Below are 26,122 nucleotides of genomic sequence, written 5' to 3' on the forward strand. Positions count from 1 at the left end.
AACAACGAGGTGATGTCATGAGGTATTTAGAGCTGTGTTCAATAAGATTTTATAGCTGTGAAAGTGTTTATTAAGGCTGCCTTCAATACAAGCACAAGTGGCTTCCACACACACACATGCACACATTGATAATAACTTTGCCAAGTGGGCTGATTGAGTGTTGGATTACCACTTACTCGTTTCCATTCGATTACTCAACCAGCGTTTTGGGGAAAAGCCTATTAGTAGCCATAGCAACAGAAAGGTGGGGGTAATCATAGCTCTAATTACAGAGGCAGGTGGACGCTGCAATCAGCAGAGTGAAGCTAAAACACAAAACTCTTTTCCACCTGTTGGTTACTGCAAGCCAACATTAACTTCCTATAGAAAAAGTTACCAGTTACTTACTATGAAGTTGTTACATTAAAAAACTTATTAGCATGTCAAGGTAATCATGGCTGACTGTTGAAGGTAATTGGGGATGTACCTTAATGCTGCAATATGTAAGATTTGCAGCCTGGGTGATGCCAGCATTTACTGTACTTTGTCACACAAGTAGTTTTTTCACTCAGCAGTACAGAACAGCAAGAGATGGTTATTTTTTTGGGGCATTTGGAGATCAGCAGCCTGTCATCTGCAACCCTAAAAGCTACTTCTTATTACAGTACTACCTGTAATATTTCAAACTGCTCAAAAAAGAAAAAGAAGAAGAAAGGAAGAAAAAGAAGCACTGACAATTCATGACATGGACGCCTTGTGTTTTCATAGTTTGTTGTTTCACTAGTTTAATGCTTAATATGAAGCTATAGCAGTAGAAAACATTGTGTTAACATTTGCCATAACTTAATCCAGCTCTGATACAGCTGTTTCAGACCAAACATTAAACAATCAGTCTGAGACATCACTGAGATCAATTCATGTTCATTATATACTGTATCATTTCCTGTGCATTACTCATGTATAAAGGCAGGCCACTAAGTACCACCTTTCAGTGGATAATTGCACATAATCTCATGCTAGTCTCACTGGAAATCTAATGCCTTTTACATATATATATATATATATATATATACATAAATATTTAGGGTTAGAAGACAGCATTTTTAAAACTGCCTCAAAGGTGCAATGTTAAATGTGAAAATGGGAAAGATCTGGCAGCAACCAGTGGTGAGACTGCAAAATGCAACCTTCTGAGCAACTCACACCTGTCTAAATTCTGACATAACGAGGCAACATGGCTGCCTCCATGAAAGGAGACCCGCTCCCAATGTATTTTTAAAAGGCTCAATTTAAAATGAAGAAAACACAACAGATGGTATTTTTGGTTATTACACACTGATATATTTATTGAATAGAGTATTTAATTTCTGCTAAGAGATTGCTATAAACATGACACACTGAACCTCTAAAACAATATTTAAAAAATAACTTACTAATTAACTACAAGACTACCTTAATTTCCCTTTTGGAATGAATAAAGAAAAAGCTAAATATGTCTATTTAATTAATAATTGGCCCTTTTTCTTCTCTCTGATTCTTGTTTGAGCTTTGGTGGAGGGATACCTTCTAGTGGGTGGGTGTATATTTTTCTGCCAGAGCCAACTTTTTACTCACAGGTTACAAACAGAGTAAATCAGAAAGGCAGTACAAAAACAGTCATGTTTGAATATGAGGATGAATTCACATTGTATGCCATAGAAAGAGGTACTGGCTTAATCTTAGTCTTTATATGTACTGTTACACTGACGGTGAGCTGCTGCTGCCAGTGTTTTTTCAGCTAAATATTAAAAAATTTAGAGACTTGGTAGATTTTAAGGTAAAAGCTGGACAGTTATGAATAACCAGAGGTTATTTAAGAGCAGATAAAGTCGTAACGATCATGTGTGTTTCAAAAACACAGTATAAGAAAAAATGGGAAAAAAAAACAACTGCATAGCAGATAAAGAAGTGAATAGAAAAGCTGTAATAAAAAGTTAAAAACATGCTCCACACATAAATATACAAGTTCCCTATATTAAAATGATTTAGAATAATGAAAATAAATGATAGTTGGAACTATCAACTATCAAACTGCATAATTTTTATGCAAAAAAATTATGAAATTTTTGTCTTCATGTGATAAATAATGCCAAACATTTTGTTGTTGTCACGAGTTGCGACCAAAACAGGGGAAACAGGAAGGCCTCACAAAATAAGAGTCCTCTGGCAGGAAGTCCCCAGAGGGACTCATGACAGGACCCCCCCCCTCAAGGCCAGATTCCAGACGGCCCACGAGTTCCACCAAAAGTCCAGGGTGGGAGGGTGGGAACACAGTTTATGACCCCCAACAGGGCAGAGTTCTGGGTCGATCCGATGATCGACTCCTGGGGCACACAAAGTCTGAGGCCGTCCACCGGAACGGCCTCAGACTTTGTGTGCCCCTGACAGGCGAAGGTTCGGGGCCATTCGGGAGGACGGCCTCTGAGACGGGCGAAGGTCTGGGGCCGTCCGGGACGGCCTCTGCGACCAGCAAGGATCCGAGGAAGCTGCAGGCAAGGCGGCCCGGGAAGCTGCAGGCGAGATGGCTGCTGAGGAGACTGCCGCTGAGACGGCCGGGGAAGCTGCCGCTGAGACGGCCGGGGAGGCAGCGGGCACGGCTGCTCGGGACACTCAGGAGAAGGCTGCTGAAGCGTCTGGTCGGGGAACTCTGCTGGCTGCCGCTGAGGCGGCGACGGCTCTGAAGACCGTAGTGGCTGCCGCTGCGGTTCTGGATGCTCTGGCTCGGGCTGCTGAGGAAGCTCTGGCTCTGGCTGCTGAGGCGGCCCTCGCTGCTGTTGCGGCTCGGGGACATCAGGTTGCTGCGACGGCGGCTCAGGAACATCAGGTTGGTGCGGCGGCGGCAGCTCAGAGAGCTGGGAGCGGAGGCGGGTCCGGTAACTCTGACCCATCCGGAGGTTCAGGCCACTCCAACGGCTCTGGAGGTTCAGGCCACGGTGGCAGTTCTGACCACGGTGGTGCTGGTAGCAGGGCCTCGGCGTGGGCGCCTTGCACACAACGCCGATGGGCTGGAACTGGCGGGGCTGGAACTGGAGGCTGCTGGGGAGCCGGCACCTGGGGGACCGGCGGCTGGGGGACCGGCGGCTGGGGAACTGGAACCTCAGCAGGGATGGACACGTTGGTGCACTGAGGCTCGGGATCCTGGACGGAAAACTCAGTGGGGACGTCTTCGTGGGTGCGCTGAGGGACTGAGGGCGCCGGTGACTGAGGGACTGAGGGGGCGCCTCGCCTCGGCGCTGGGATTGGCCAGAGAGGAGCGGGCTGGGTCTTGGCGCGCGCAGCTTGGCTACGGCGCCGAGGGACTGGGACAGGCAGCGGATGCTGCGGCTCAGGGGACGTGGGCAGCGGCTGCTGCGGCTCCGGGGATGGTGACGTCGGCGCACTGGAGATCTGGCTGGTCAGGTTGAGCTCCAGCGATGTCGGCCATGACACCACACTGGAGCTGGGAAAACAGGTGGAGACCTCAGCGGGGGCGATGTCGTCGGCGCGCTGAGGCTGAGGGATCCAGGGCAGAACCTCAGCGGGGACGTCACACAGAAGCACACCGGAGCAGGGGAAACTGTCTGTGACGGCTGACCTTCTCTTCCGTCGCGGCTGTAACTCCACCGGCAGCTTGGCAGCGCTTCGGTGAGGCAATCCACCCGGCTTAATCGCCAGCCGGGTCCCTGAAAAAGGGTCGTCCTCATCCGAGGAACAGTCACTGCCCAGCGGATCATCAAAGAATGATCCCGTGGAGTACCAAGGGGAGTGCCTCCGGGCCTCGTGGAGCAGGTAAATGAACCTGTCCATTATTTCCGGCCCCCGGGCAGGGGAATCCCTGGCCGGCGGGAAGGTCCGAGGCGATCCATAGACCGCACACCCCACTCGGAGGCTGCCTGCTGGGTCCTTTCATGGCCGAAGCATTCTGTCACGAGTTGCATAGAGACGCTGGGTGGAAGGAGGAGAAGCAGGACCCAAATGCAGGTAACACAAGGCTTTATTCTCCTGGGACCTCCAGGGCAAACAAGGGAACCGGGTGAGACGGTAAATTCATGTTCACTTCAAAACACAAATTAATTACAACTATAACAACTAATGCTTCGGCGCTAAACAAAGGGACAAGGGAGGTATAAACAGGGGGAACACAAGAGGTAAAACAGGTGAACGGGATAAACAATAAACCACAGGTGAAACTAATGAACACAAATTACGAACATAAAGCTGCCAGAGACCAAAACACGGGAAACAGGAAGGCCTCACAAAATAAGAGTCCTCTGGCAGGAAGTCCCCAGCCTCTAAAATATGTTTAATGGGTTTTTCTTTCTTTTGTTAGAAATACTGCTTTTATGTTAAATTTGTACCATCATACAGACTGAAATAAATATTTAATTTCAAATAAAAAAGCAAACAAAAGCTCAGATAGATTGATAGATAGATCTTATCTACAGTGGGTACGGAAAGTATTCAGACCCCTTTAAATCTTTCACTCTTTGTGTCATTGCAGCCATTTGCCAAAATCAAAAAAGTTCATTTTATTTCTCATTAATGTACACTCAGCACCCCATCTTGACAGAAAAAAACAGAAATGTAGAAATTTTTGCAAATTTATTAAAAAAGAAAAACTGAAATATCACATGGTCATAAGTATTCAGACCCTTTGTAGTGACACTCATATTTAACTCGCATGCTGTCCATTTCTTCTGATCCTCCTTGAGATGGTTCTGCTCCTTCATTGGAGTCCAGCTGTGTTTAATTAAACTGATTGGACTTGATTAGGAAAGGCACACACCTGTCTATATAAGACCTTACAGCTCACAGTGCATGTCAGAGCAAATGAGAATCATGAGGTCGAAGGAACCGCCCAAGGAGCTCAGAGACAGAATTGTGGCAAGGCACAGATCTGGCCAAGGTTACAAAAGAATTTCTGCAGCACTCAAGGTTCCTAAGAGCACAGTGGCCTCCATAATCCTCAAATGGAAAAGGTTTGGGACGACCAGAACTCTTCCTAGACCTGGGCGTCCAGCCAAACTGAGCAATCGTGGGAGAAGAGCCTTGGTGAGAGAGGTAAAGAAGAACCCAAAGATCACTGTGGCTGAGCTCCAGAGATGCAGTAGGGAGATGGGAGAAAGTTCCACAAAGTCAACTATCACTGCATCCCTCCACCAGTCGGGGCTTTATGGCAGAGGGGCCCGACGGAAGCCTCTCCTCAGTGCAAGACACATGAAAGAGAAATGAGAAATAAGATTCTCTGGTCTGATGAGACCAAGATTGAACTTTTTGGCGTTAATTCTAAGCGGTATGTGTGGAGAAAACCAGGCACTGCTCATCACCTGCCCAATACAATCCCTACAGTGAAACATGGTGATGGAGCATCATGTTGTGGGGGTGTTTTTCAGCTGCAGGGACAGGACGACTGGTTGCAATTGAAGGAAAGATGAATGCGGCCAAGTACAGAAATATCTTGGAAGAAAACCTCTTCCAGAGTGCTCAGGACCTCAGACTGGACCGAAGGTTCACCTTTCAACAGGACAATGACCCTAAGCACACAGCTAAAATAACAAAGGAGTGGCTTCGGAACAACTCTGTGACCGTTCTTGACTGGCCCAGCCAGAGCCCTGACCTAAACCCAATTGAGCATCTCTGGAGAGACCTGAAAATGGCTGTCCACCAACGTTGACCATCCAACCTGACAGAACTGGAGAGGATCTGCAAGGAAGAATGGCAGAGGATCCCCAAATCCAGGTGTGAAAAACTTGTTGCATCATTCCCAAGAAGACTCATGGCTGTACTAGCTCAAAAGGGTGCTTCTACTCAATACTGAGCACAGGGTCTGAATACTTTCCGTACCCACTGTATATCTTCAAATGGGCCAGGAGCCATTTCTGGACATCAGGACAGCAGGAGAAGAAGCGATGTAGACTTTGAAATGTATATAATTATAAAATACATAAAAAAGTTAACTATGAACACAATTTGAGAAATAAAGGTCAGCTTTACTCTATTGCATGTGTTTGACACTACCACAGTTTGACAAGGAGCTACTATAAACTGAACAAAAGAGGAACATTTTTTTTAAAAAGATCCTGACTCAACATAACTACAACCAGGTGAAAAGCCCCAGGGCTTGTGTTGACAGCAGAAATTGTGATAGCGACTGATTCTCATGTGCAATTGGGCACGTTTTTGCTAGACACACTTTTTTGCTAGACACAAAAAATCCCAATCCTCTCCTTTCAAAAGAAGCCTGTCTAGGAAACAGGTCATTGAATTAACACGTGTCTGAGCCGAGCACCTTCAGCTGTGCTGTTATATTACCCTTTACTTATACTCTGAAACAGCTGACTGAGATTACATGAATTTTTTGCACCCACTTCCCAGCTGCTGAGCCCCCATTGTGCCTTGCTCAGGAGCACATCAGCATTGTTCCCTTGACCAGTCACTCAGCTGAAGTCCTGATTGTGAGCGAACGTCAGGTTCAATTCAATTCAATTCAAATTTTATTTGTATAGCACCAAATCACAATACAATCATCTCAAGGCACCTTACAAAAATAAATAAAAGGTTGCAGTTCATTGTCCTGGTTGCCCTCGCAGGCACACTGATTGAATTTGGAAACATTAGAAACAAGCTTTTAGTGCCAGAGGCAGGTCAATAACATAGGAGGATGGCGAAATAATCCTCTTATCATTAGCACTAACTCAGAAGAAGTATTAAGGACTGCCTGATATTGACTAACCTCAGATATCTGCTGTGTCAGAAAATCATACATACTGTCAAGAGGAAGAACTTTTATACTGCTCTGTAACTGTGTGGCATTAACTAGCTTCTGCACTTTCCTGACTTATAAATCTGGCTTAATACCAGTAATAGCAGTCACACACACACACACACACACACACACACACACACACACACACACACACACACACACACACCTCAACCTAACCTTAACCATCACAGCTATGTAATAATGATATTATTTTATTTATAGAGCACCTTTCAAGCCACAGTTAAAACACAATGGGGCCTGACCATTCAAAGCCTTAAAAAACAAACAATACAATCTTATAATCAATCCTAAAACTCACAGGTAACCTGTGAAGAGCATAAAGGATTGGTGAGCACTTCTCTTTGAGCATGTCAAAAGCCTGGCAGCAGCATGTTGTGTCAGCTGTAGTCTTTGAATGTTTCACCTGCTGATATCAGAATAAAGAGCATTGCAACAGTCCAGTCTGGAGGAAATAAAAGCAAGGATATATGTGCCAATGAAAGGAATGACCTTGTTTATGTACCTTATTGTAAATGTCTAAATGTCTAACTCCAACCCTTACCTTAACTTTATATGCCTAGTTATAACACAATTATTGAGACTTGCTGTTTGTTCCCAAAACGAATCAGAGTCCCCACATTGTGACACACAAGCCCACACTCGCACTCACACATATCTGTGCTGACAGCAGGCATTAGATTAGCTGCCCCATTACGTCTGCAAATGCCAACTCATTGGTTAATGTTGTGATGCTGCACACCATGCGAGATTGAGAGGGAATATCTGTGTGTGCCTGTGTGTGCCTATGTGTGTGTGTGTGTGTGTGTGTGAGTGAGCACATCTTTCTATGTTTCGGCTTTAGCTCCAAACCACCTCAATGAGGACGTTTTTGGTCAGTTTTAGTAATTTCATAAATGTAGTAAATGTTTCGTTCTTTCTGGTTCAACAACAGTAGTCATTCAGCGACAGCCTGCTGCACTGGGAAATCATATACATCCTTAGTAAACACATTTAAATAAATGAAGTCTTTTCAAACCAATTATCTTTTAGCTGACACAACAGGACTATAGCATTTAATCAGTGCAATCATAAATGGATATAATACCACACGTTTGGTTTTTGTTTAGTATTTAGTTGCCAAAGAAAGTTATTTGACCACCCCTGCTTATCATTTCCTTCTACATCTCAGGGAATCATCTTCCTCTCTCTCCTGTAGCCTGACTCCACTCTGCAGCTCCTACTTCTACTGCTACAGCTGTAACAGCTTTAGTTTTCTGAGGCTCCTCCATGCTTTCAGTGGTTAAACGACAGATGTTCCCCTTGCCATTTTTGTTAATGCGGAGAACAAATTACCTGAAAAACTGACTGAAATTATATTTTTTTCTGCATTATGTTTGAATCTGGACAGTTGGAAGAGCCCATGAAGATTTGGAAAAAGCCTTTAATTGTCATTCAACTGTAAGGTTTTAGAAACGTCACTCATCATGCTGAATTTAAGTATTAAGATTCAACTGCTGGGGATATGCCTGTTCATACATCTAAACAAAGAGTCCATATGGGGAATGTCAGGTAAAAAAGGCCAAAAACAAAAACCAGCTGGCGTGTAAGTGTGGTTGAGCATGGTCCAATACCAAATTATCAGTGGTTGAAGAAGTACTAAGATCCATCCATCCATCCATCATCTATACCCCCTTATTCCTAACCAGGGTCCCAGGGATCAGCTGGAGCCTATCCCAGCTCTGTCTGGGTGAAAGGCAGGGGTCCACCCTGGACAGGTCCCCAGTCCATCACAGGGCCACATAGAGACAAACAACCTCACACACTCACACTCACTCCTATGGGCAATTTAGAGTCACCAATCAACCTGACATACATGTTTTTGGACTGTGGGAGGAAACCAGAGTACCTGGAGAAAACCCACACAAGCACAGGGAGAACATGCAAACTCCACACAGAAAGGCCGGGTTGCAAACCCATGACTTTCTTGCTGTGAGGCACCATGCTGCAGTACTAAGATCCTTTATCTAAATAAAAGTCAAAACAGCAAATGAACAAATACAGTGTGTGTATTCATAATATTATTTATGTAAAAGTAAAAACATGAGTATCAATATATGTAAAAATAGTCATTCTGCAGAATGCAGAATTGCACATTTCACATTAATGTATATTATATTATTGGATTATAATTATTGATGTAAAACACCTTACACTTACTACCTTACAGTAAAAAGTACAAGAATTATCTCTGTGATGTAGTGAATACAAAGTATGAAGTAGCATAAAGCAAAACTATTAAAGTGCAAATACATCAAAATGTTACTGAAAGGCACGATATCTAAAATGTGAAATATGTAGTGGCATAGAGTATTGTGAAAATGCATGATTACACAAATATTATGTATATTTCTGCTAATAGGTCACTCTAAATATTACACACTGAGCCATTACGTACAGGACTTACTGTAAGTAATTGTACTTAAGTTCCTTCTCAAGAGTTCAAATAATAGGTGTGATAGTAGTAATTAGTAGGTATTAATTATGCTTTCATTTTCTGTGTAATCTGGTTTGTATCCTCACTCTTCCTTGTGTGACCTCTGAAGCACCTTCAGTTGGAAGCCATCTTGTAATCACTCTCCTCTTTTTCTTATACACACACACAGACACACATAATGTAGTTGCTCACACACACAGCTATATACATCTTCACATGTATAAGTTATGCCTTGTGTCTGTATTACTCAAGTAGTTCTGGCTGAGGATGTTAGTGTATAATAAATCATTATTTAAATTAGTAGCAATTTCTGTGGTTATGGCTCTAATATTGGCTGAAGCCCGTCTTTGCAAAAAGTAATCCAATTACCTTTATTACATTAGTATTTGACTGGTGTTATAAATCCAGGTGTAATATAATTATAAGTGCTAATCATTTTAAAAGATTTTTCATTTGTTGGTAATTCTCATTATTAATTAAAATCCCACAATAGTGCTTAATAATTTATGAGACTGGTGAATAAAATGCAGTGTGGTGCTCCAAGAGAGAATAGTTTTTTCTTTTGATCAGTGGCCTGTGTGAAGCTTAGTTATGCTACCTTTAGCACTATGACACGTGGGACAGGCATGTAACATGAATGCTTATTACTGAGAGAGAAACTGATATTGATAGTGGTTAGGTGAGAGCCCGTCAGTCAGTCTAAATGAGGCTGATGTAGTAAAATAAAAGATGGGTAATCCTTCGTTTACACCAGCAAATTTGTCTCATCTATTTATAATAAGACCTCTGTCTATCACTCAAAAACAATCTCTTTGGTCTTTATTATGGACTAGTGTTTGGGTTATAATACAATAACAAATTAAATTAAATTTATAAAGTTTGAGACACTGTCACCTTAATACTCTGAATCAGTTTTTCTCTCCCGCTTTTTTCCTACTTCCTGATTTTTAAAAAACCTTGAATCATTTGTTTTTCTCCGTCTCTCCCCTCTCCTCATAAATTAATGTACTCTGTGGAAATATAACAATTCCTTTTAAAAAATCAGCAAAAAGCAATACTCAGACTTGCACGTGTTAATTACTGGGGTAGTTGTACCACCTTATGCGATAGGAATACACATTATTAACTGTGGAGTAACATTCATGCTACTTAAACCACATAGAAGCAACTAAATTCAACAGTTAAATGAGTATCTGGGCTCATAACAACCTTTTTACTTCGTGGTCTTTCATTCACGTTTTTTTCTTTCATTCACTTCTTTCAGTCATTTTCAATTTAGGTCACATATCTGTATCATATACCTTTCCACTAAACTGAAAGTGGCTCCTGGTACTCAGATTTAGGCAGATAAAAACCACAATCCATTAAAATGTTCTCTTTATTTTCAATAACAAGTGCATGTTTTTTTTAACCAATAGCTGATTTCTTTAAAAATATTACATATTATAATGAAAATCAACTGTTGCTAAACCATGTGAAATGAATGTGATGTATTTTTTGCCCAGCCTTTGTCTTTTTAATGGAGGAGGAAACAGCATATGTCATTTTGAGTATTTAGCAAAAGTGCTTCACTAGGCAGAGTCTGTGTTCCCAGATATTAAAATTATTTGTTTTCATTTACAATTGCTTTAAATCCCATCAAGTTAGCAAACTTAGGAAGTTTTAGAATGGCAGTTTGTCAAGTGCCATTAATTAAGAATTTGCTTATCAGTCTACATTGAATGCAGTGATGTTTTCTTAATTTAATCCAATCTGAAAAAGTCATTGTTTGGTTTCATTGCATCTGGTAAAAGCAGAAAATATAAAACACAACCTATGACTTTTGTGCATATGAAGAGTTTCTTTACACTGCACTTGTTAGCATTGCTAGCTGAGAGTTTCCAGTTTGACTGACCTTACCTCTTGCGTGATGAATAATTAGCGGCAGGGGAGCGTCGCCATTCAGGCCAACACACCCACTCTGTCTTACTGACAGCCAGAGGGAACAGCAGGGAGGCATGCTACTGTTTGTGCTCTGTAATCACAGCATGGAGGAACACACACACATACAGGCTCACACACAGGGGCACAAAAAAGCAGCTCCATGTAGAATATAAAGTGTCCACGCAGAGAAATACACAAACTTGAGCAAACACATACGCACACCCACATATATCACCAGTATGGAAGTGAACGTTGTGTCTCCAGTTTTGCTGTTTCGCTGATTTTAATGCTCTCCAAGAAGTTGAACAACTAAATGTAGCTCCATGGTTAAAGATTAATTTTCAGACCGCTATAGGACAATAAACTCTTGCCATGCAGTCGATTAATGGTTCATCAATGCTCTGAATGGACAAAAGAAGATGTCAAAGTACGGCATATTGAAGGGGATGGTCTGTCAAATGAATGTAAAGAAAATTCAGCTTTTTTGAAACTATTCACAGTGAGAAAAGGGTCAAACACCACCAATATACTGAATGCTGCCCTATATCTTAAAAAAACTAAAAACAAATAATAAAAGGTTGAATAAAAATAAGAGGTTGGTGGTTCTTTGAGCTAAATACTAATGCAAATGTGAAATATTTATCATGTTCACCATGTTAATTTAGCATGTTAGGATGCTAGCATTTGCTGTGGAGCTTCAAACACAAAGTCCTGCTGAGGCTGATGAGAATGCATTTCACTTTGCTGGTATTTGGTTGTAAATCAAAGTAATGGACACATTTAAATTTTCACCAGATGGCGGCACTTATCAGGTTTTATAGCAATCCATCCAACAGTTTGCCAAATATTTTAATCAAAACAACAACTGGGAGAAACTGGCAGCAACTTGCCTTCAGTGTTTTTTAATTTAACTTGATGCATTTCCTGCTCACACAGGATGTTTGCACACAACACAAATGGTTTTTTGAATGGTATGTTTCTGTCTTGTTGTACAGAATGACCTCCCTATTACAGCTTTGCTGTTTATCTATAACATAACACTGGGGTCTCCAATTAGTTTTGTCTCCAGGTTAATACACCAAACAAGCAAAACAAGAGAGCGAATGTTTAGCACGGAGTACTCCTTGTAGTCAGATCGCATTCCCAACACAAATGTGCCACTCCAAAGTTCATTTGGGACGGGACCAATACAACATCCAGTAAAAAGTTGTACCGTGTTCATACCTGTCCAAAAAGACAGCACCAACAGGGCAAATAAACCAGAATTTGATTCGGTATTGGTAGCACAGAGATACTAACCACAGCCTACACATATTTTGTGTCTGCATATATACAAGCACACACTGCAGTACAAACTATTTTCTTGTACCACACACATATACATAGTTGGCGTCAGCCTGCTATTGTTAGTCATTTTTCTGGCTTACTTCTGCAGCAGCTGTGTGACTCTCAGGAGCCACTGCTGCCCCCTCCATACCTACCAGTAACACAGTCAGCATACTGGTGGTGCTGGTCCAGTGTGTAAAGACTGAGAGCTGAGTCAGAAGGGAAACCAGACACTAGCACTTCAGGGGGCCAAAATCTGTTTCTGTCCCCAAAATCCAACCAACAAAGTCAAAAGATCAAAGTGTAATTGTTTTGATTACTTTTGTCTTTTCTTATACGTCTTACATTCTCTGTTCCCTCGGTTTATCTTTCTCTTCTTTTTTCTTCCCCATTTTCTTCCTCTTTTCTGTTCCATATTTTTTTACAGCTTTGCTTATTACTACTATTATTATGCTTTTCACTCATTTCACTATAATTATGTTTTCACTTTGTTACTATTGGGTGCTGAGTGTAGATTGATGTTTGTAATTAAGTGATGTTTGTATTGTAGTATCAGGCTACAACATACCACCTATAATGGGTGAGGTCTGAATACTTTCTGAATGCACTATATCTCAGCTGGTCATAGAGATGCACGTGTCACAAAACTGTAGAGCAAAGGAAGACTTTTGCTGATGTTTTATCCTTGCTCTGTTGGTGCTCCAGCAGCTGATCTGAGTCTAGCTGGTGACAAACATCTGCCTGCTGTGAATGACTCTGCTGAATCAGGAAGAAGAAGGCAGCGTGTTGGGACATTTGCATCAATCTTCTAAATGAATCAAAGCTAATACAGCATCTGCTGTTTGGCAAATGCTTTCATGCAAAGCACTTCTTACAGGAAGCAGGTCCAGGTCTGGTTTTACTCTGTTCTTATACAACAAATAATAACAGGCTTAGCATGACCACTAGTGATACTTTATAGAATGAATTATGTTTGGCTTTCCTGTTTGTGTCTTTGCTTCTATTTTGCATGTTTCAGTTATTGTCAATTATTGTGATTTCAGCATGTCAGTAGTTCTTATATTGCAGTGTTAAAATTTTATGTGACAACTTATTAGATTTTATATCTGCTTTTTGTGTGCTTAGAAACTCTCTGTAACTTTCATAATTTTCCTCCAGAATAAAAATAATCTTGGCTAACTCTGGCACATTTGCAGTAATGTGCAAATATTTTTTTAAAAAATACATTCATTAATTATAGCATAAATAGATGCCTCACCTATAATAGGTGGTTAATGTCAAATCAATGACATATATGTCATGCTATATGAAGTGGATATTTAACAGGTTACATTCACAAAATGATATGTCAAAATTTCATTTTATATAATGGCGAATGATGAAAAGCGCTCTACACCCACACCAAGTCCCCTGCCTGAAAGTCCTTTCCTTTCCTGGCTCTCATGTCATAGTTTCTTTTCTGTCTTATTCCCGCCTTCTGCAGCTGATCACACGCAAAAGTGGGAACTGTCTCCATTTGGTCCTGGAGCCTCCGGGCATATTCTGGGCCTGGTGGAACTGCTGGAGTGTCTGGGGGTCTACCAAAAAACATTTCAGCTGGAGTCTGCAGCTCCCGGCCCAGCATGAATAGAGCAGGTGTGCATGATATGGAGTTCTACACTGCAGGCCAATGCGACAGGAGGAAGATGCATGTCCCATTCATGCTGATGTTCTGCAGTAAGAATGGTGAGCTGTTTGGCCAGCGTTTATGCATGGTTAGTGAAAAACTACAATTTTTAAGTCACTGAAATAAGACCATAAAACACATAAAGAACATTGGTTCACAAGACTTTTAAGAAATGCATCTTGTAGTGTAAAGTGTTTGCTTCACAATGATGTGAAAGTCATCTTGTTCACTCATTCACAGAAAACAATAGACTGATTAAAATTTTCTAAGACACTTTTTGTTTAGAAAGGGCATATGCAGGAAGGTGTGTTTGATCATGAATAATCATGTGATTTACCTGAGAAGACAAAAGACCCACTCAAAGAACAGCTTAATGAGCCTTTCAGTCAATGTGGCTGAGAAGGGATTACTGCAGTACAATACAATGCGGATCCAAACATTCGTCATTTAAGTCATGTTTTTCCTCTGAGGAGAACGTAAACTATTCGTCTCTGTCTGGAACATACAAAGCACTTCTTCACCCACATAACGTGCCATCATCCAAACGCACAGAAAAAGTGAGTAAATTCTATGATGAAGTTTGACGTTTTATGTCATTTCTCGGGGGTGTGCACATATTTACCTGGTTCACCTGAGATTATTTACATGTGAACAGTGTGCTCAGTGTGAAGCGGGATCAAATTAGCTGTAATGAGGTGAGACAGGGGAAAACATACTTCTCCTTATGTTCATACGGATTACATAAAAAGTAATGATTTGTTTTCGACTTGAATTGTTTCATTTAAAAGAAAACATTTCAAGCTTTCTAGCCATATAATTCTTATTTTTATGAGACAAGTATTCGCTGAGATTCTGGTTGTTTTATTTATGCCTTCCACCAGGGTGTCTGCAATGGTCTCTGCTTCTTGATCTGGGATGGCAAACGCCTCTGGACATTTTGTGAAATAGTCCATGGCAGCAAGAACATAACAATTGACTTTGTCTGTGCAGGGAAACGGGCCTATTATGTCAACTGCCACCCTCTCCATTGGGAGCATTGCTGGAGCTTAGCACGGGACTGATCTGGTGGGCCTTTGTGTGCGGCACAGATGTCACAGTGCTGGCAAAAGTCCTCTATGTCCCTCCTAAGCTGGCCCCAGTAAAATGCTTGCTGGAGTCTACAAAGGGTTTTTGAGACTCCAAAGTGTGCTGCTACATTAGTCCCATGACACGCCCTAAAAACTGACTCTCAGTGCTTTAGGGACCACTACCTGCCACTTCTTCTCCCACGTAGCTGGCTCTTTCCAAGCTCTCTGGAGCACTCCCTCCTTCACCCGGAAAGCCCCAAACTTTTCAAACAGTCCTTTAGTGGCCGGTGAGCACCCCGTGACCTAATACCACTGAGGCTTCTGTCCTGACCCCACCCACTGCAGCACTGGTTGCAAGTCAGGATCCAGTTTTTGTTGAGTTCTCCATTCAGGTGGGTCATCAACTTGTGTCACCCTACAGACAGGCTCATACCCGCCACACATGCAACCCTGCTTTTCCTCAGCACAAAGTTCATTCTCTCTGGCCTTGTTTTCCACTGTAGCGGCAGCTGTCCAGGGCACAGGGGTGACGAGACATTGCATCAGCAGCACCAGCCCTGTACTCTATCATGAAGAGATATGGTGCCAGTTCCTCCAACCAGCGTGCAATCTGTCCTTCTGATTCTTTGAAAGACATCAACCATTGGAGGGCTAAATGATCTGTTCTGACAGTGAAGGGTAAGCTGCATAGGTAGTATTTGAAGTGGGTTATTGCTCTCACAATGGCCAAGAGCTCTCAGCGTGTCACACAATAGCACCGCTCAGCTTTGTTAAAAGTCTTGCTGAAGTACGGCATCACTTTCTTTCATTTTGGTCCCACCTGACTCAACACCACCCACATCCCCACATCACTCACGTCTGTGTCCATGACAAATGGCAGGTTGGGGTCCGGAGGGGTTAGGATGGGTGACTCCGTCAAGGCCTTTTTCAAAGTTTTGAAGGCCTGGTCGCACTCAGGCATCCACACAAATTCACAGTCCTTCCACTGCAGGCAAAACAGGGGCATGGCAATACAAGGGAAGCTGCGCACAAACTGCCTGTAATAGGAAGCAAGTCCAATGAAGCTCTTCAGCTTTCTCAGGTTAGGGGGGGTCGGCCAGTCCCTCACGGCTTGCGCTTTCTCCTCCAGTGTGCTGATCTGTGCCCAACTCCAACTCCCTTCTCAGAAAGCAGCACTTGTCGGGGTGGAGCTTCAGACCCGCTACTGAAATCCTGTGCAGGACCTACCAGAGAGATGTCAAGGCCGCCTCGAAGGAGCTCCCATGGACCAGGATGTCGTCCAAGTAGACTAAACATTCCTGTTGGGGATTGGCAGCCAGCACAGGTCGAAGCAGAGGACACGCAGCTCAAATGAACCAGCTGATAATTAATGGGACTCACCCTGAATGTCTGAGTAAAGGCAGGACAGTCCTGATCCTGAAGGACCCATCCAACTACCGCGCGATAACCTGCATCTGCTGAGAGAACTGTTGGAATGCTACTACATGAGTAACCCCAGAGAGAGGGGTTACATGAAGAGGATGTGGGACCTATGGAAACTTCAAACCCCACCATCTAGACTAGCACCGAAACAACTAGTAGCTCAGTGTTCCAACATCCGCAAATGGCAACTGCTATCACAACTAGAGATTGAAGAGATACAACTCAAATGCTACCACAAGAGGGAGCCAAGACGTGAGGTCAGGGGGGAAACAATACCATTCCCACCCAAGATTGGGTATCAAGCCCAAATAACAAGACCCCATATGCTCAACACAAGAGCAGCTGACCTGAGATTGAAGATCATGAGTAAGCTAGACACCTGGAACCTCCACAGCCAATTACCAAGACTAAGTGAAGTACCCTCTGCAACAATATGGAAGCTCCTGTCAGGCATCATAGCGGCTAAGATGAGAAAGCACATGGCTCGGTACATGAGCAGGGCTCAGGAATGGCCAAGAACACCAGGGGAACAAAACATCAACTACTGGTAGATAAAGCAGTCGCTCGAGACTGTTAGACCAGACAGACCAACCTGTGCACCACCTGGATTGACTACAAGAAGCCCTACAACTCAATGCCTCACACATGGATCCTGGAATGCTTCAATATCAGTAGGACTCTAAGAACCTTCATAAGAAACTCAATGGGACTGTGGAAAACAACCCTAGTGGCCAACCTCAGCCCAACTGCACAAGTCTCCATCAAGTGCGGCATCTACCAAGAGATGCTCTGTCCCCGCTGCTGTTTTGCATAGGCCTGAACCCCCTCAGCCAAATCATCACCACTAAGACTGGCTTCGGATACCAACTATGAAATGGAGCAACCATCAGTCATCTCTTGTACATGGATGACATCAAGCTGTATGCCAGGAGTGAGCGACATAATAAGCTGGCCAAAAGAGGAGATAGAGGCCACCGATGTCAAGACAAGGAAGCTCCTCACAATGCATATGGCCCAGAGCGAAGGAGTACTTAGCAAATATCTCAGGCAACAGAAGCCCAAAGCGGAGGGAGAGGAGCAAGAATCATCATGGCAGCACAAACCCCTGCACGGTATGTACCACCGACAGATACAAGAAGTGGCTAATATTATATGATCTCTGTTATTCACATCCAGTTTAAAACAAGACAATTTATACTAGTAAATGAAAAATGTTTGGAAATAGTGAGATGGCAGATGCCTATACAACACAGCAGTAGACAAGCAAAGAGTCCATGCATGTAAAATGTTTTCACATGCCCAAACAGTGACCTGAAGCCACAAATTTACTGAAAATGTCCAACAACTGTGTTCGCACAAGTAGCACCAACACACAGAGATTACTGAGTAATTTTGCAATACCTGTAAGGAATAGCTTACTAGTTGATAAAATAAGAAAACTTATGTCTTCAAAAAGTATACAAAAATCTGTTGCCACAAATCTGTAAACATGAGCACTACAGCCTACAGTCAGCAGGCAACCATCTTTTTTCAAAACAGAAAAATGTCATGTCATGTTCACAAAGATTTCATCAAAACCTGTTGTAGGAGGTGTGCTGCAAGAAATCAACCACTGACTGAAGTGAATAAGCTCTCACTAAAGCAGAAAACATGGTAGCTTGAAAAAGCATAAAACACAGGTGAAAATTAGGTACAAATCTGGGTATATCTTGGTTTAAATCACACGGTATGTGTGATTGTCCTGAGCTTTTCAGTCTGAGGCATTTAGTCAGATTGTTAATGGTACTCCTTGGAGTCTTTGTAATGTAGGCACTGCAAGTTTTGGGATTGTTTTTTTGTTGTTTTTGTTCTTTGAAGAGGGTTTTCCAGTTGGCTGACCTGATTTTGTAAAACTCTTTTTTAACATCTTAACTCTGAAAGCTAAGCAGAAAATATCAATACAATATGTATTAATGGTTTAAACAAACAGTCTGCCATACATTGTTTTTGCCCAAACAACATTATAACATATAACCTAATATCATCACTCTATTCTTCAAAAGTCTGTGGATATGCAATCTGTGCAGAGAGAAATTCCTTTGCCCCAGGAGAAAACTGGCTGAATCAGGAAGGAAACAATATGCTTTTCACCTGGGTTAGTCCATACAGGATCATAAATCTCATTATGAAATTACTGGGGCAAGTGGGTGGTACTACTACTACTAATAATAAGAAGAAGAAGAAAATGCAACAAAAAAAAATTTTAACTCTAGGGGCACATCTTCAAACCCTACAGTGAGAAAGACAAGCTTTTATCTTTTGAAACACCAATGTAATGTGAAATGAAAAATGTTTGACTACTTATTTAGCATTGCACTGGACTCCGACGTCACTGCTCACTATGGAAATAATGAAGGCTTCATACAACTTTTTCCACATTTGCAGCTGTACTCTGAATACCTGTACACATACTTTAATCTGTATAATCAGTAGGATTCTCTTTTAATAGTTTGCATGCTATTTATACTAAAAGAAAATTATAGAGGTGAATGCAAAGACTAGGAAATACCATGCTGATTAAACTCATCTCCTTGTGCCAAATGTGTGCAGTTCTTCATGATTACATTATGCATACAGGTATTAACAACTGACACACCCCATAACACAAACTAATACAGCTCATTTTTGAAATAATACTACGAAGAATCCAAAAGATTCTTGACATGACATTTATGTCAATTATTAATTAACAATAACAATGAAAGTAACCAATTAGTGACTAAACTGATGCTCTAACATGGAAAAACATGGAAAAAACAAATACAAATTAATCTTGTCATTCTCTCTGTGCTTCTGAGAGGATATGAAATAAGAAACATAAAGTGAACAGCTCAACTTCTTTTGCCCTGTTAATGAGAAATTTTGTTGTATGTTGTATTTTTTTTACGCAGGACTGATTTTGGCTAAATGTAAATGTATAGTTCTGTGTCATCTGCATAGACACAGGGAGGAATGTTCTCTTGTACTCGAAGGTCTCTGGCGATTAATAGGACATAAAGTAATACATCATACGTTACCTGAACATCATATGACCTGGAATTTCATTGGCTGATGTTAGTCCAATAGCACACCAGTGTTCCCCCTGCATTTATTGCTCCCCTATCTCCTATATTCTATATTGTGGCCATGCTAGTTATGCTGAAGTGTGTCTAAGACAAATGTCTGTGTTCCAGAAAGAAACTGGCTGAGTCAGTAAGGAAACAAGGTGTTTGTTTTTCACCTGGGTTAGTCAGTACAGCTTCATAAATCTCATAATGAAAGTACTGGGGCAAGTGGGTGGTGGGACAGGCTCTTTGTCAGTGAAAGCATGAGGAACTCAAATGTAACACCTGCAAAGCATTATGAGATAGAAGATTAAAATTATTTTGCAAAACCTGTTTACTCATTCCAATGCTGCAGGTGCATTTATAATCATAGTAAAACTTAAAGAAGTAAGAATGTAGGAACATAAGGATGTGAAGATTTGAGCAGGTTTGAGGAGCTGAAATGGGTGTTTGAGCATGTTAATAGCCTCTGATCATATCATTGTCCAATCAGTATAAAGTCGTACCGCTTAGTACTGCCCTTTCTGGTGCAATTTCAATCAGACTGAAAATCGCCCAGACTTCTCTTATAGACTTAGGTGTAAAGTCAATTTCTGGCATTACAGTGCAATCTCTATAGGTTTTAGAGGTATTTGAGGTAAACTGATTATCATTTATCTGTTGATGAGTACAGTGGATTGATGATTGCAGAGCAAAACAATTTGTAAAGTCCACAAATAAGACTGTGTTACTGCCACCTCATGGTCAGAAGTGGTATTGTTATGTGAAATGACCAGATAAAAATGCAACAAATTGTTCAGTTGCCTAGGTCTATTGACCGCTTGAACGGGGCATCTTAGTGATCATTGCAACATTTGCACCCTTCGTAAAATCTGTCAGGAGCTGCCGCTTATAGTAAATGTGTAAATGTGGAAATTACCTCTGTTCTTGTTGTGCTCAGTTGTGTTCTTCTATGGGAACCTAGTTCAACAAGTTAATTGCCTGTGACTGCACTGTAATGCTCAATTAGTGTCAACGATGAATAGTCAAGTAGCCAAGAGTCCTTCAAACTGTGCTCCTGTGTGTGTGTGTGTGTGTGTGTGTGCGCGCGCGCGCGCACGCATGCACGCTTACTGTCTGGCAAGCAGTTGTCGGGGTCCATGGCCTCTTCAGCCAACTCTGAATACTCATCTTCTTCCTCTCCAGGCTTCCTCAGGTCCACAGTGCTGCCCTCCGATAGGCTGATATCATCTTTCTGCTGAATAAACAACAGGAAATAACCATCAGACCCATTGATAACTAATCAGATGCACCACACTCTGGCTGCATACAGTAAAAATCCTTCACCTGTGGCCACAAAAGGGCTATAAAATCCTGAACAATCATTTTACTTGGCCTGAATAAAATCACTAATCTTCGGTACTTGTGCGTACTCTGCCATTGCACACAGTGTGCAAACCAAGAGTTCCCCACAAGGCTTTGAAAGCAGACAAGTTACCACTTTGTTTTTACAGCTACAGCTTGGAAGCTTTTGCAAAGAAAGTACCTACAGCAGGATTCAGAAAACTACATTCAATAGAGCTCCAACCAAAAAGAAGTTGGATGGTGTAAGAAGTAAAGTCCGTTTTTATGTCTTCTGGAGGAGTGACTTTGGAGAGAAATGTAAACCAAAGGGTTGTCTTTTTTGGTTGTCTACTTTGAAAACCAAGTTTCCTCTTGCTATTTTTTTTTCAGGATGGCCTACTTTAAGTAATGATTATGGTCGAAGCTAAAAGAAACCAATGTTGAATGCTGGTAAGAAGTGAATAGTGGATTTTTGTGTCAGAAGTTCAGTTTGTCGTTTTGCCAGTTTTTCCCATATGTCCTTTGAGGCTTTATAACAATGTTAACAGCATTTCCCATGCTGCTTGAGGTTAGTGGAAGTTACAGTAAATGTAAAAATATATTTCAGGCATTTGCAAAAACAACTGATAAAAATAAAGTGATGAAGGAACATGTCGCCAAGTTAAAACAACTGAGCTTTGTGGCACAGAAGAATAAGATATATATAATTACGATATAAATAAATAAAATATAAATAAATAAGATATATAAAATTTATACTGTACACAAAATACAACATAACTTTTTATTTCTTGATTAAGCCTTCATCAATTCTGCATTAGACTTATTGACAACAGAATAACAGAAGGTTGCATACTTCTGCCACCTCTTTCAGAGTTAGCTTTAGTGTCATTATCAGTGTTGTTCTAGGTATTACACATGTAACATACTGTTTGTGGTTGTGTTGTCATCATGATCAGTTTTCTGCCGTGAGAGCTGAGTGAGTCAAATTTAATGTTATATAACTGAGAGGAATCACCGCCAGGAAAACTGTCGATGTTCACTGAGTCTGAGAGATCTGGACAAAACCAGACGTCAGGAAATACCCCACCTACCATCATCCCAAATGACTTAAAAGGTCCCTGTTTGATAAGCATCATGGGAGTTTAAATTTACAAAGAGACAAAGGAGATGGATGGAGAAGAAACTGGTTTTGTTTCATGTCCGGACAAAGACCACAGCAGGGATGAGCCCGTGGGTGTGTGTGTACTGTGTTTGTGTTTCTGTATGTGTGTAGACATTGGAGTTAACTACCTAAGTCAACAGCTAACTCATGAATACATTCACAGTGTGGGAACAGAGAGTGGCCACTATGACAAATGCCAGCCTTGGACACACACACACACACACACACAAAGGTAAAGCCAAACAGACATGAATATACACGTAATATCTGACACACACATGAAAAGCGATCCACACAAAACTGCATAATGAAACACACACATGCAGCAGCCTTGGGTTGAAAACCCTCTATAGTTTACATCCATAATGAGGGGTTTAAATGTATTTCTCTTCATAAGCTGTTTCTATTGTGAAGCCAGGGAGATGAAGGCAGTGAAACAAATTCAGAGGCTGTTAAATAATAAATGTAATCTAATTATGTCCATCAAAGTAAAATGAAAAGATTTTTTGAAGTTTAATGAAACTGGAGCCTTATTTCTGTAATTTTGTCCATAAATGATAACAACACAGCACTCAAGTTTTCAGCTGAGATCTGGGATAATGGGGACATTGGCCCAAGGTGACTTTGCAAAATGATGGAAGAAAGTTGGTTCAGTTGATATGAGTTAGAGTGAAAAACAAGTTACTTACAAATATCCAAATTCCAAAAGACTTGCTACTTCTGGCAAGAAATCAAAGCTTTGCACATATCACTTCATCTGCAGTGGTGGAATCCAACTGCAATAAGTTAGTACGGTACAAAAACACAAATTTGAGTTACTTGAGTATTTGCAGTAGTATTCCACTACACTCCAGAGGCAAATATTGTAGTGTTTACTGCACCACATCATGTCTGACAGTTGAAGTTAACTTTTCAAATCAGTTTTTCATCCCCTCACTGTCCAGTGAAAACTTCAGACAGATCTGGGAGAACATGATGCACATCTGCAGATTAAGTTATCCACAGTTTATAAACATGGTCCAATCTTAAACTACTGCAGTAGTAAAGTTCATCATATACACTAGTATAGCAGTAGTGACATTAATCCAAAAACATTAAAAATAATACTGGTCTAAAGGGAGAAAGCACTAATAAAGGAAAATTACAGTAGGTCCTGAGTGTTAATTGGCTCCAGTTTCCAAGATACAGCTTCAGGTCAAAATTGTATGAAAAAATAATTCAATATGAGGAGGGGGATGTGTGATTATGCTCCATAACATTTCTGTAAAATGTGATATAGCAATGAGAATGAGAAGTGAATTCACTTCCTGTTGCAAGCTTGTCGTGTTGTGTGTGTTGCATAGTTCGTCTACAGACTAGCAACAGACTAGCTATAGTTTAACACACCTAAAAACTAACTAAACTCTAAACAATTCATTAACTGCTACATTCCGGTACTAGTCAAGTACCTTTCTATTTTGACCGGTATTTATTGCTATTTCCTGACTTAGCGCTCGTTAGCCTACCGGTTAGCTTAGCTAGCTAGTTAGCTTAGCTAACATGGCCTCTCCCTCTCCCTCTCTTTCTTGCTCGGTGTGCCACATGTTTAGTTATTCCTCTGCCTCCTTTAGCGATAATGATACCTGTAATAAGTGTAAGGTTCTGTTAGCCTTGGAGGCGAGGATCACTGATTTGGAAGCGCGGCTCCGCACCTTGGAACAAAAGCCAGCTAGCCCAGCCCCGTTAGCTGGTGTGGAGCCACCGAGCTCAGGGTCTGTTAGCGGTCCAAGGGCAGCTCCGGAGCAGCCCGGAGAATTAGCCTGGGCGACGGTCCGACGGAAACGTACTCCTAAGCAGAAGCCCACGGCTCATCACCTGCCTGTTCACGTTTCTAATAGATTTTCCCCGCTCAGCGACACACCCGCTGAGAAACCGACTCTGATAATTGGCGATTCCATAGTCAGGAACGTGAAAATAGAGACACCAGCGACCATAGTCAAATGTTTCCTGGGGCCAGAGCGGGCGACATCGAGTCAAATCTTTAGCTGCTGGCTAAGGCTAATCGGAAATATGGGAAAATTGTTATTCACGTCGGCAGCAATGACACCCGATTACGCCAATCTGATTTAGTGCTTAGTTCAGATAAAGTCGTTATAGTTGGAGATTTTAACATTCATGTAGATGTTGAAAATAATAGTCTCAGCACTATATTTAATTCAATATTAGATTCAATTGGTTTCACTCAAAATGTTAATCAACACAGAAATTAACTATTTGAAGATTTATCAGGATTTAGAGCACATCATAGTACAGAAACAGCACTGTTAAAAGTCACTAACAATCTTCTCTTAGCCTCAGATAATGGACTCATTTCTATACTTGTCCTGCTAGACCTTAGTGCTGTATTTGACACTATGGAGCACAGCATCTTATTACAGAGACTGGAGCATGTGACTGAAATCAAAGGAACAGCATTAAAATGGTTCCAATCCTATTCATCAGACAGATTCCAGTTTGTTTGTGTCCATGATGAACCTTCCACATGCACAAAAGTTAGTTATGGAGTTCCACAAGGCTCCGTGCTAGGACCGATTCTGTTCACCCTGTACATGCTTCCTTTAGGCAATGTTATTAGGAAGCACTCTATTAATTACCACTGCTATGCCACTCAGCTGTATCTATCTATGAAACCTGTTAACACAAACCAGTTAACCAGACTTCAAGCCTGTCTAACTGACATAAAGGTCTGGATGACCAGTAACTTTCTACTTTTAAATTCAGAGAAAACAGAAGTTATTGTATTTGGGCCTGAAAACCTCAGAAATAGCTTTCCTAAAATTATAGCTACTTTAGATGGCATAGCCCTGGCCTCCAGCACTGCTGTAAAAAACCTTGGAGTTATTTTTGACCAGGACATGTCCTTTAACTCACACATGAAACAAATCTCTAGAACTGCCTTCTTTCACTTGCACAACATTGCCAAAATTAGGAACATCCTGTCTCAAAATGACACAGAAAAACTAGTCCATGCATTTGTTACCTCAAGGCTAGATTACTGTAACTCAGTACTATCTGGATGTCCCAGTATCTCCACAAAACCCTCCAATTAATCCAGAATGCCGCAGCCAGAGTCCTGACAGGAACTAGCAAGAGAGATCATATTTATCCTATATTAGCTTCTCTCCATTGGCTCCCTGTAAAATATAGAATAGAATTTAAAATCCTTCTTCTCACATACAAATCCCTTCATAATCAAGCTCCTTCATACCTTAAAGACCTCATAGTACCATATTATCCCAATAGACCACTTCGCTCTCAGAGTGCAGGTCTACTTGTGGTTCCCAGAGTTTCCAAAAGCAGAATGGGAGGCAGAGCCTTTAGTTATCAAGCTCCTCTCCTGTGGAACCAGCTCCCAGTCTGGGTTCAGGAGGCAGACACTCTCTGTACTTTTAAGGGTAGACTTAAAACCTTCCTCTTTGACAAAGCGTATAGTTAGGGCTGCCTTCAGGTAACCCTGAACCATCCCTTAGTTATGCTGCTATAGGCCTAGACTGCCCGAGGACCATCGGTGCACTGAGCTCCCCTACCCTAACCCCCCCCCTTCCCCTCCCCTCTCTTCTCTCCTCCCACCTCATGTATATTCCACCATTGAATGTCACTAACCTTGTGCTCTCTCTCTCCCCTAGTTTGTGCTCTCTCCCTCTCTCTCTGTTCTCTCTGTACCTTCTGCAGGTGTCCCTGGTCCTGGAGCTGTTTATCGCTGATGTGCAGTTACTGGTCCCACCAACCTGCAGTGTCTATTTGTTGTTTATTGTTGCTGTTCTTTTCTCTCTCCTCTATCCACTCACCCCAACCGGTCGAGGCAGATGGCCGCCCAAACTGAGCCCGGTTCTGCTGGAGGTTTTTTCTTC

General features: G+C 41.8%; 1 protein-coding gene and 1 pseudogene across 1 annotated transcript in view; one reads left to right on the forward strand and one right to left on the reverse strand.

Moving 5' to 3' along the window:
• LOC113143885 (zinc finger protein 208-like) overlaps window positions 1–26,122 on the forward strand; it is a 905,597-nt pseudogene that overhangs the window by 592,578 nt on the left and 286,897 nt on the right.
• LOC113143883 (sodium channel protein type 4 subunit alpha-like) overlaps window positions 1–26,122 on the reverse strand; it is a 240,378-nt gene that overhangs the window by 32,269 nt on the left and 181,987 nt on the right. The window contains exon 24 of the mRNA XM_026329485.1: window positions 20,858–20,981. Coding sequence (XP_026185270.1) covers window positions 20,858–20,981 — 124 coding nt within the window. The remainder of the gene's footprint in view (window positions 1–20,857; window positions 20,982–26,122) is intronic.

Source organism: Mastacembelus armatus, unplaced genomic scaffold, assembly GCF_900324485.2.
Source record: "Mastacembelus armatus unplaced genomic scaffold, fMasArm1.2, whole genome shotgun sequence".
In the NCBI taxonomy this organism is placed as follows: domain Eukaryota; kingdom Metazoa; phylum Chordata; class Actinopteri; order Synbranchiformes; family Mastacembelidae; genus Mastacembelus; species Mastacembelus armatus.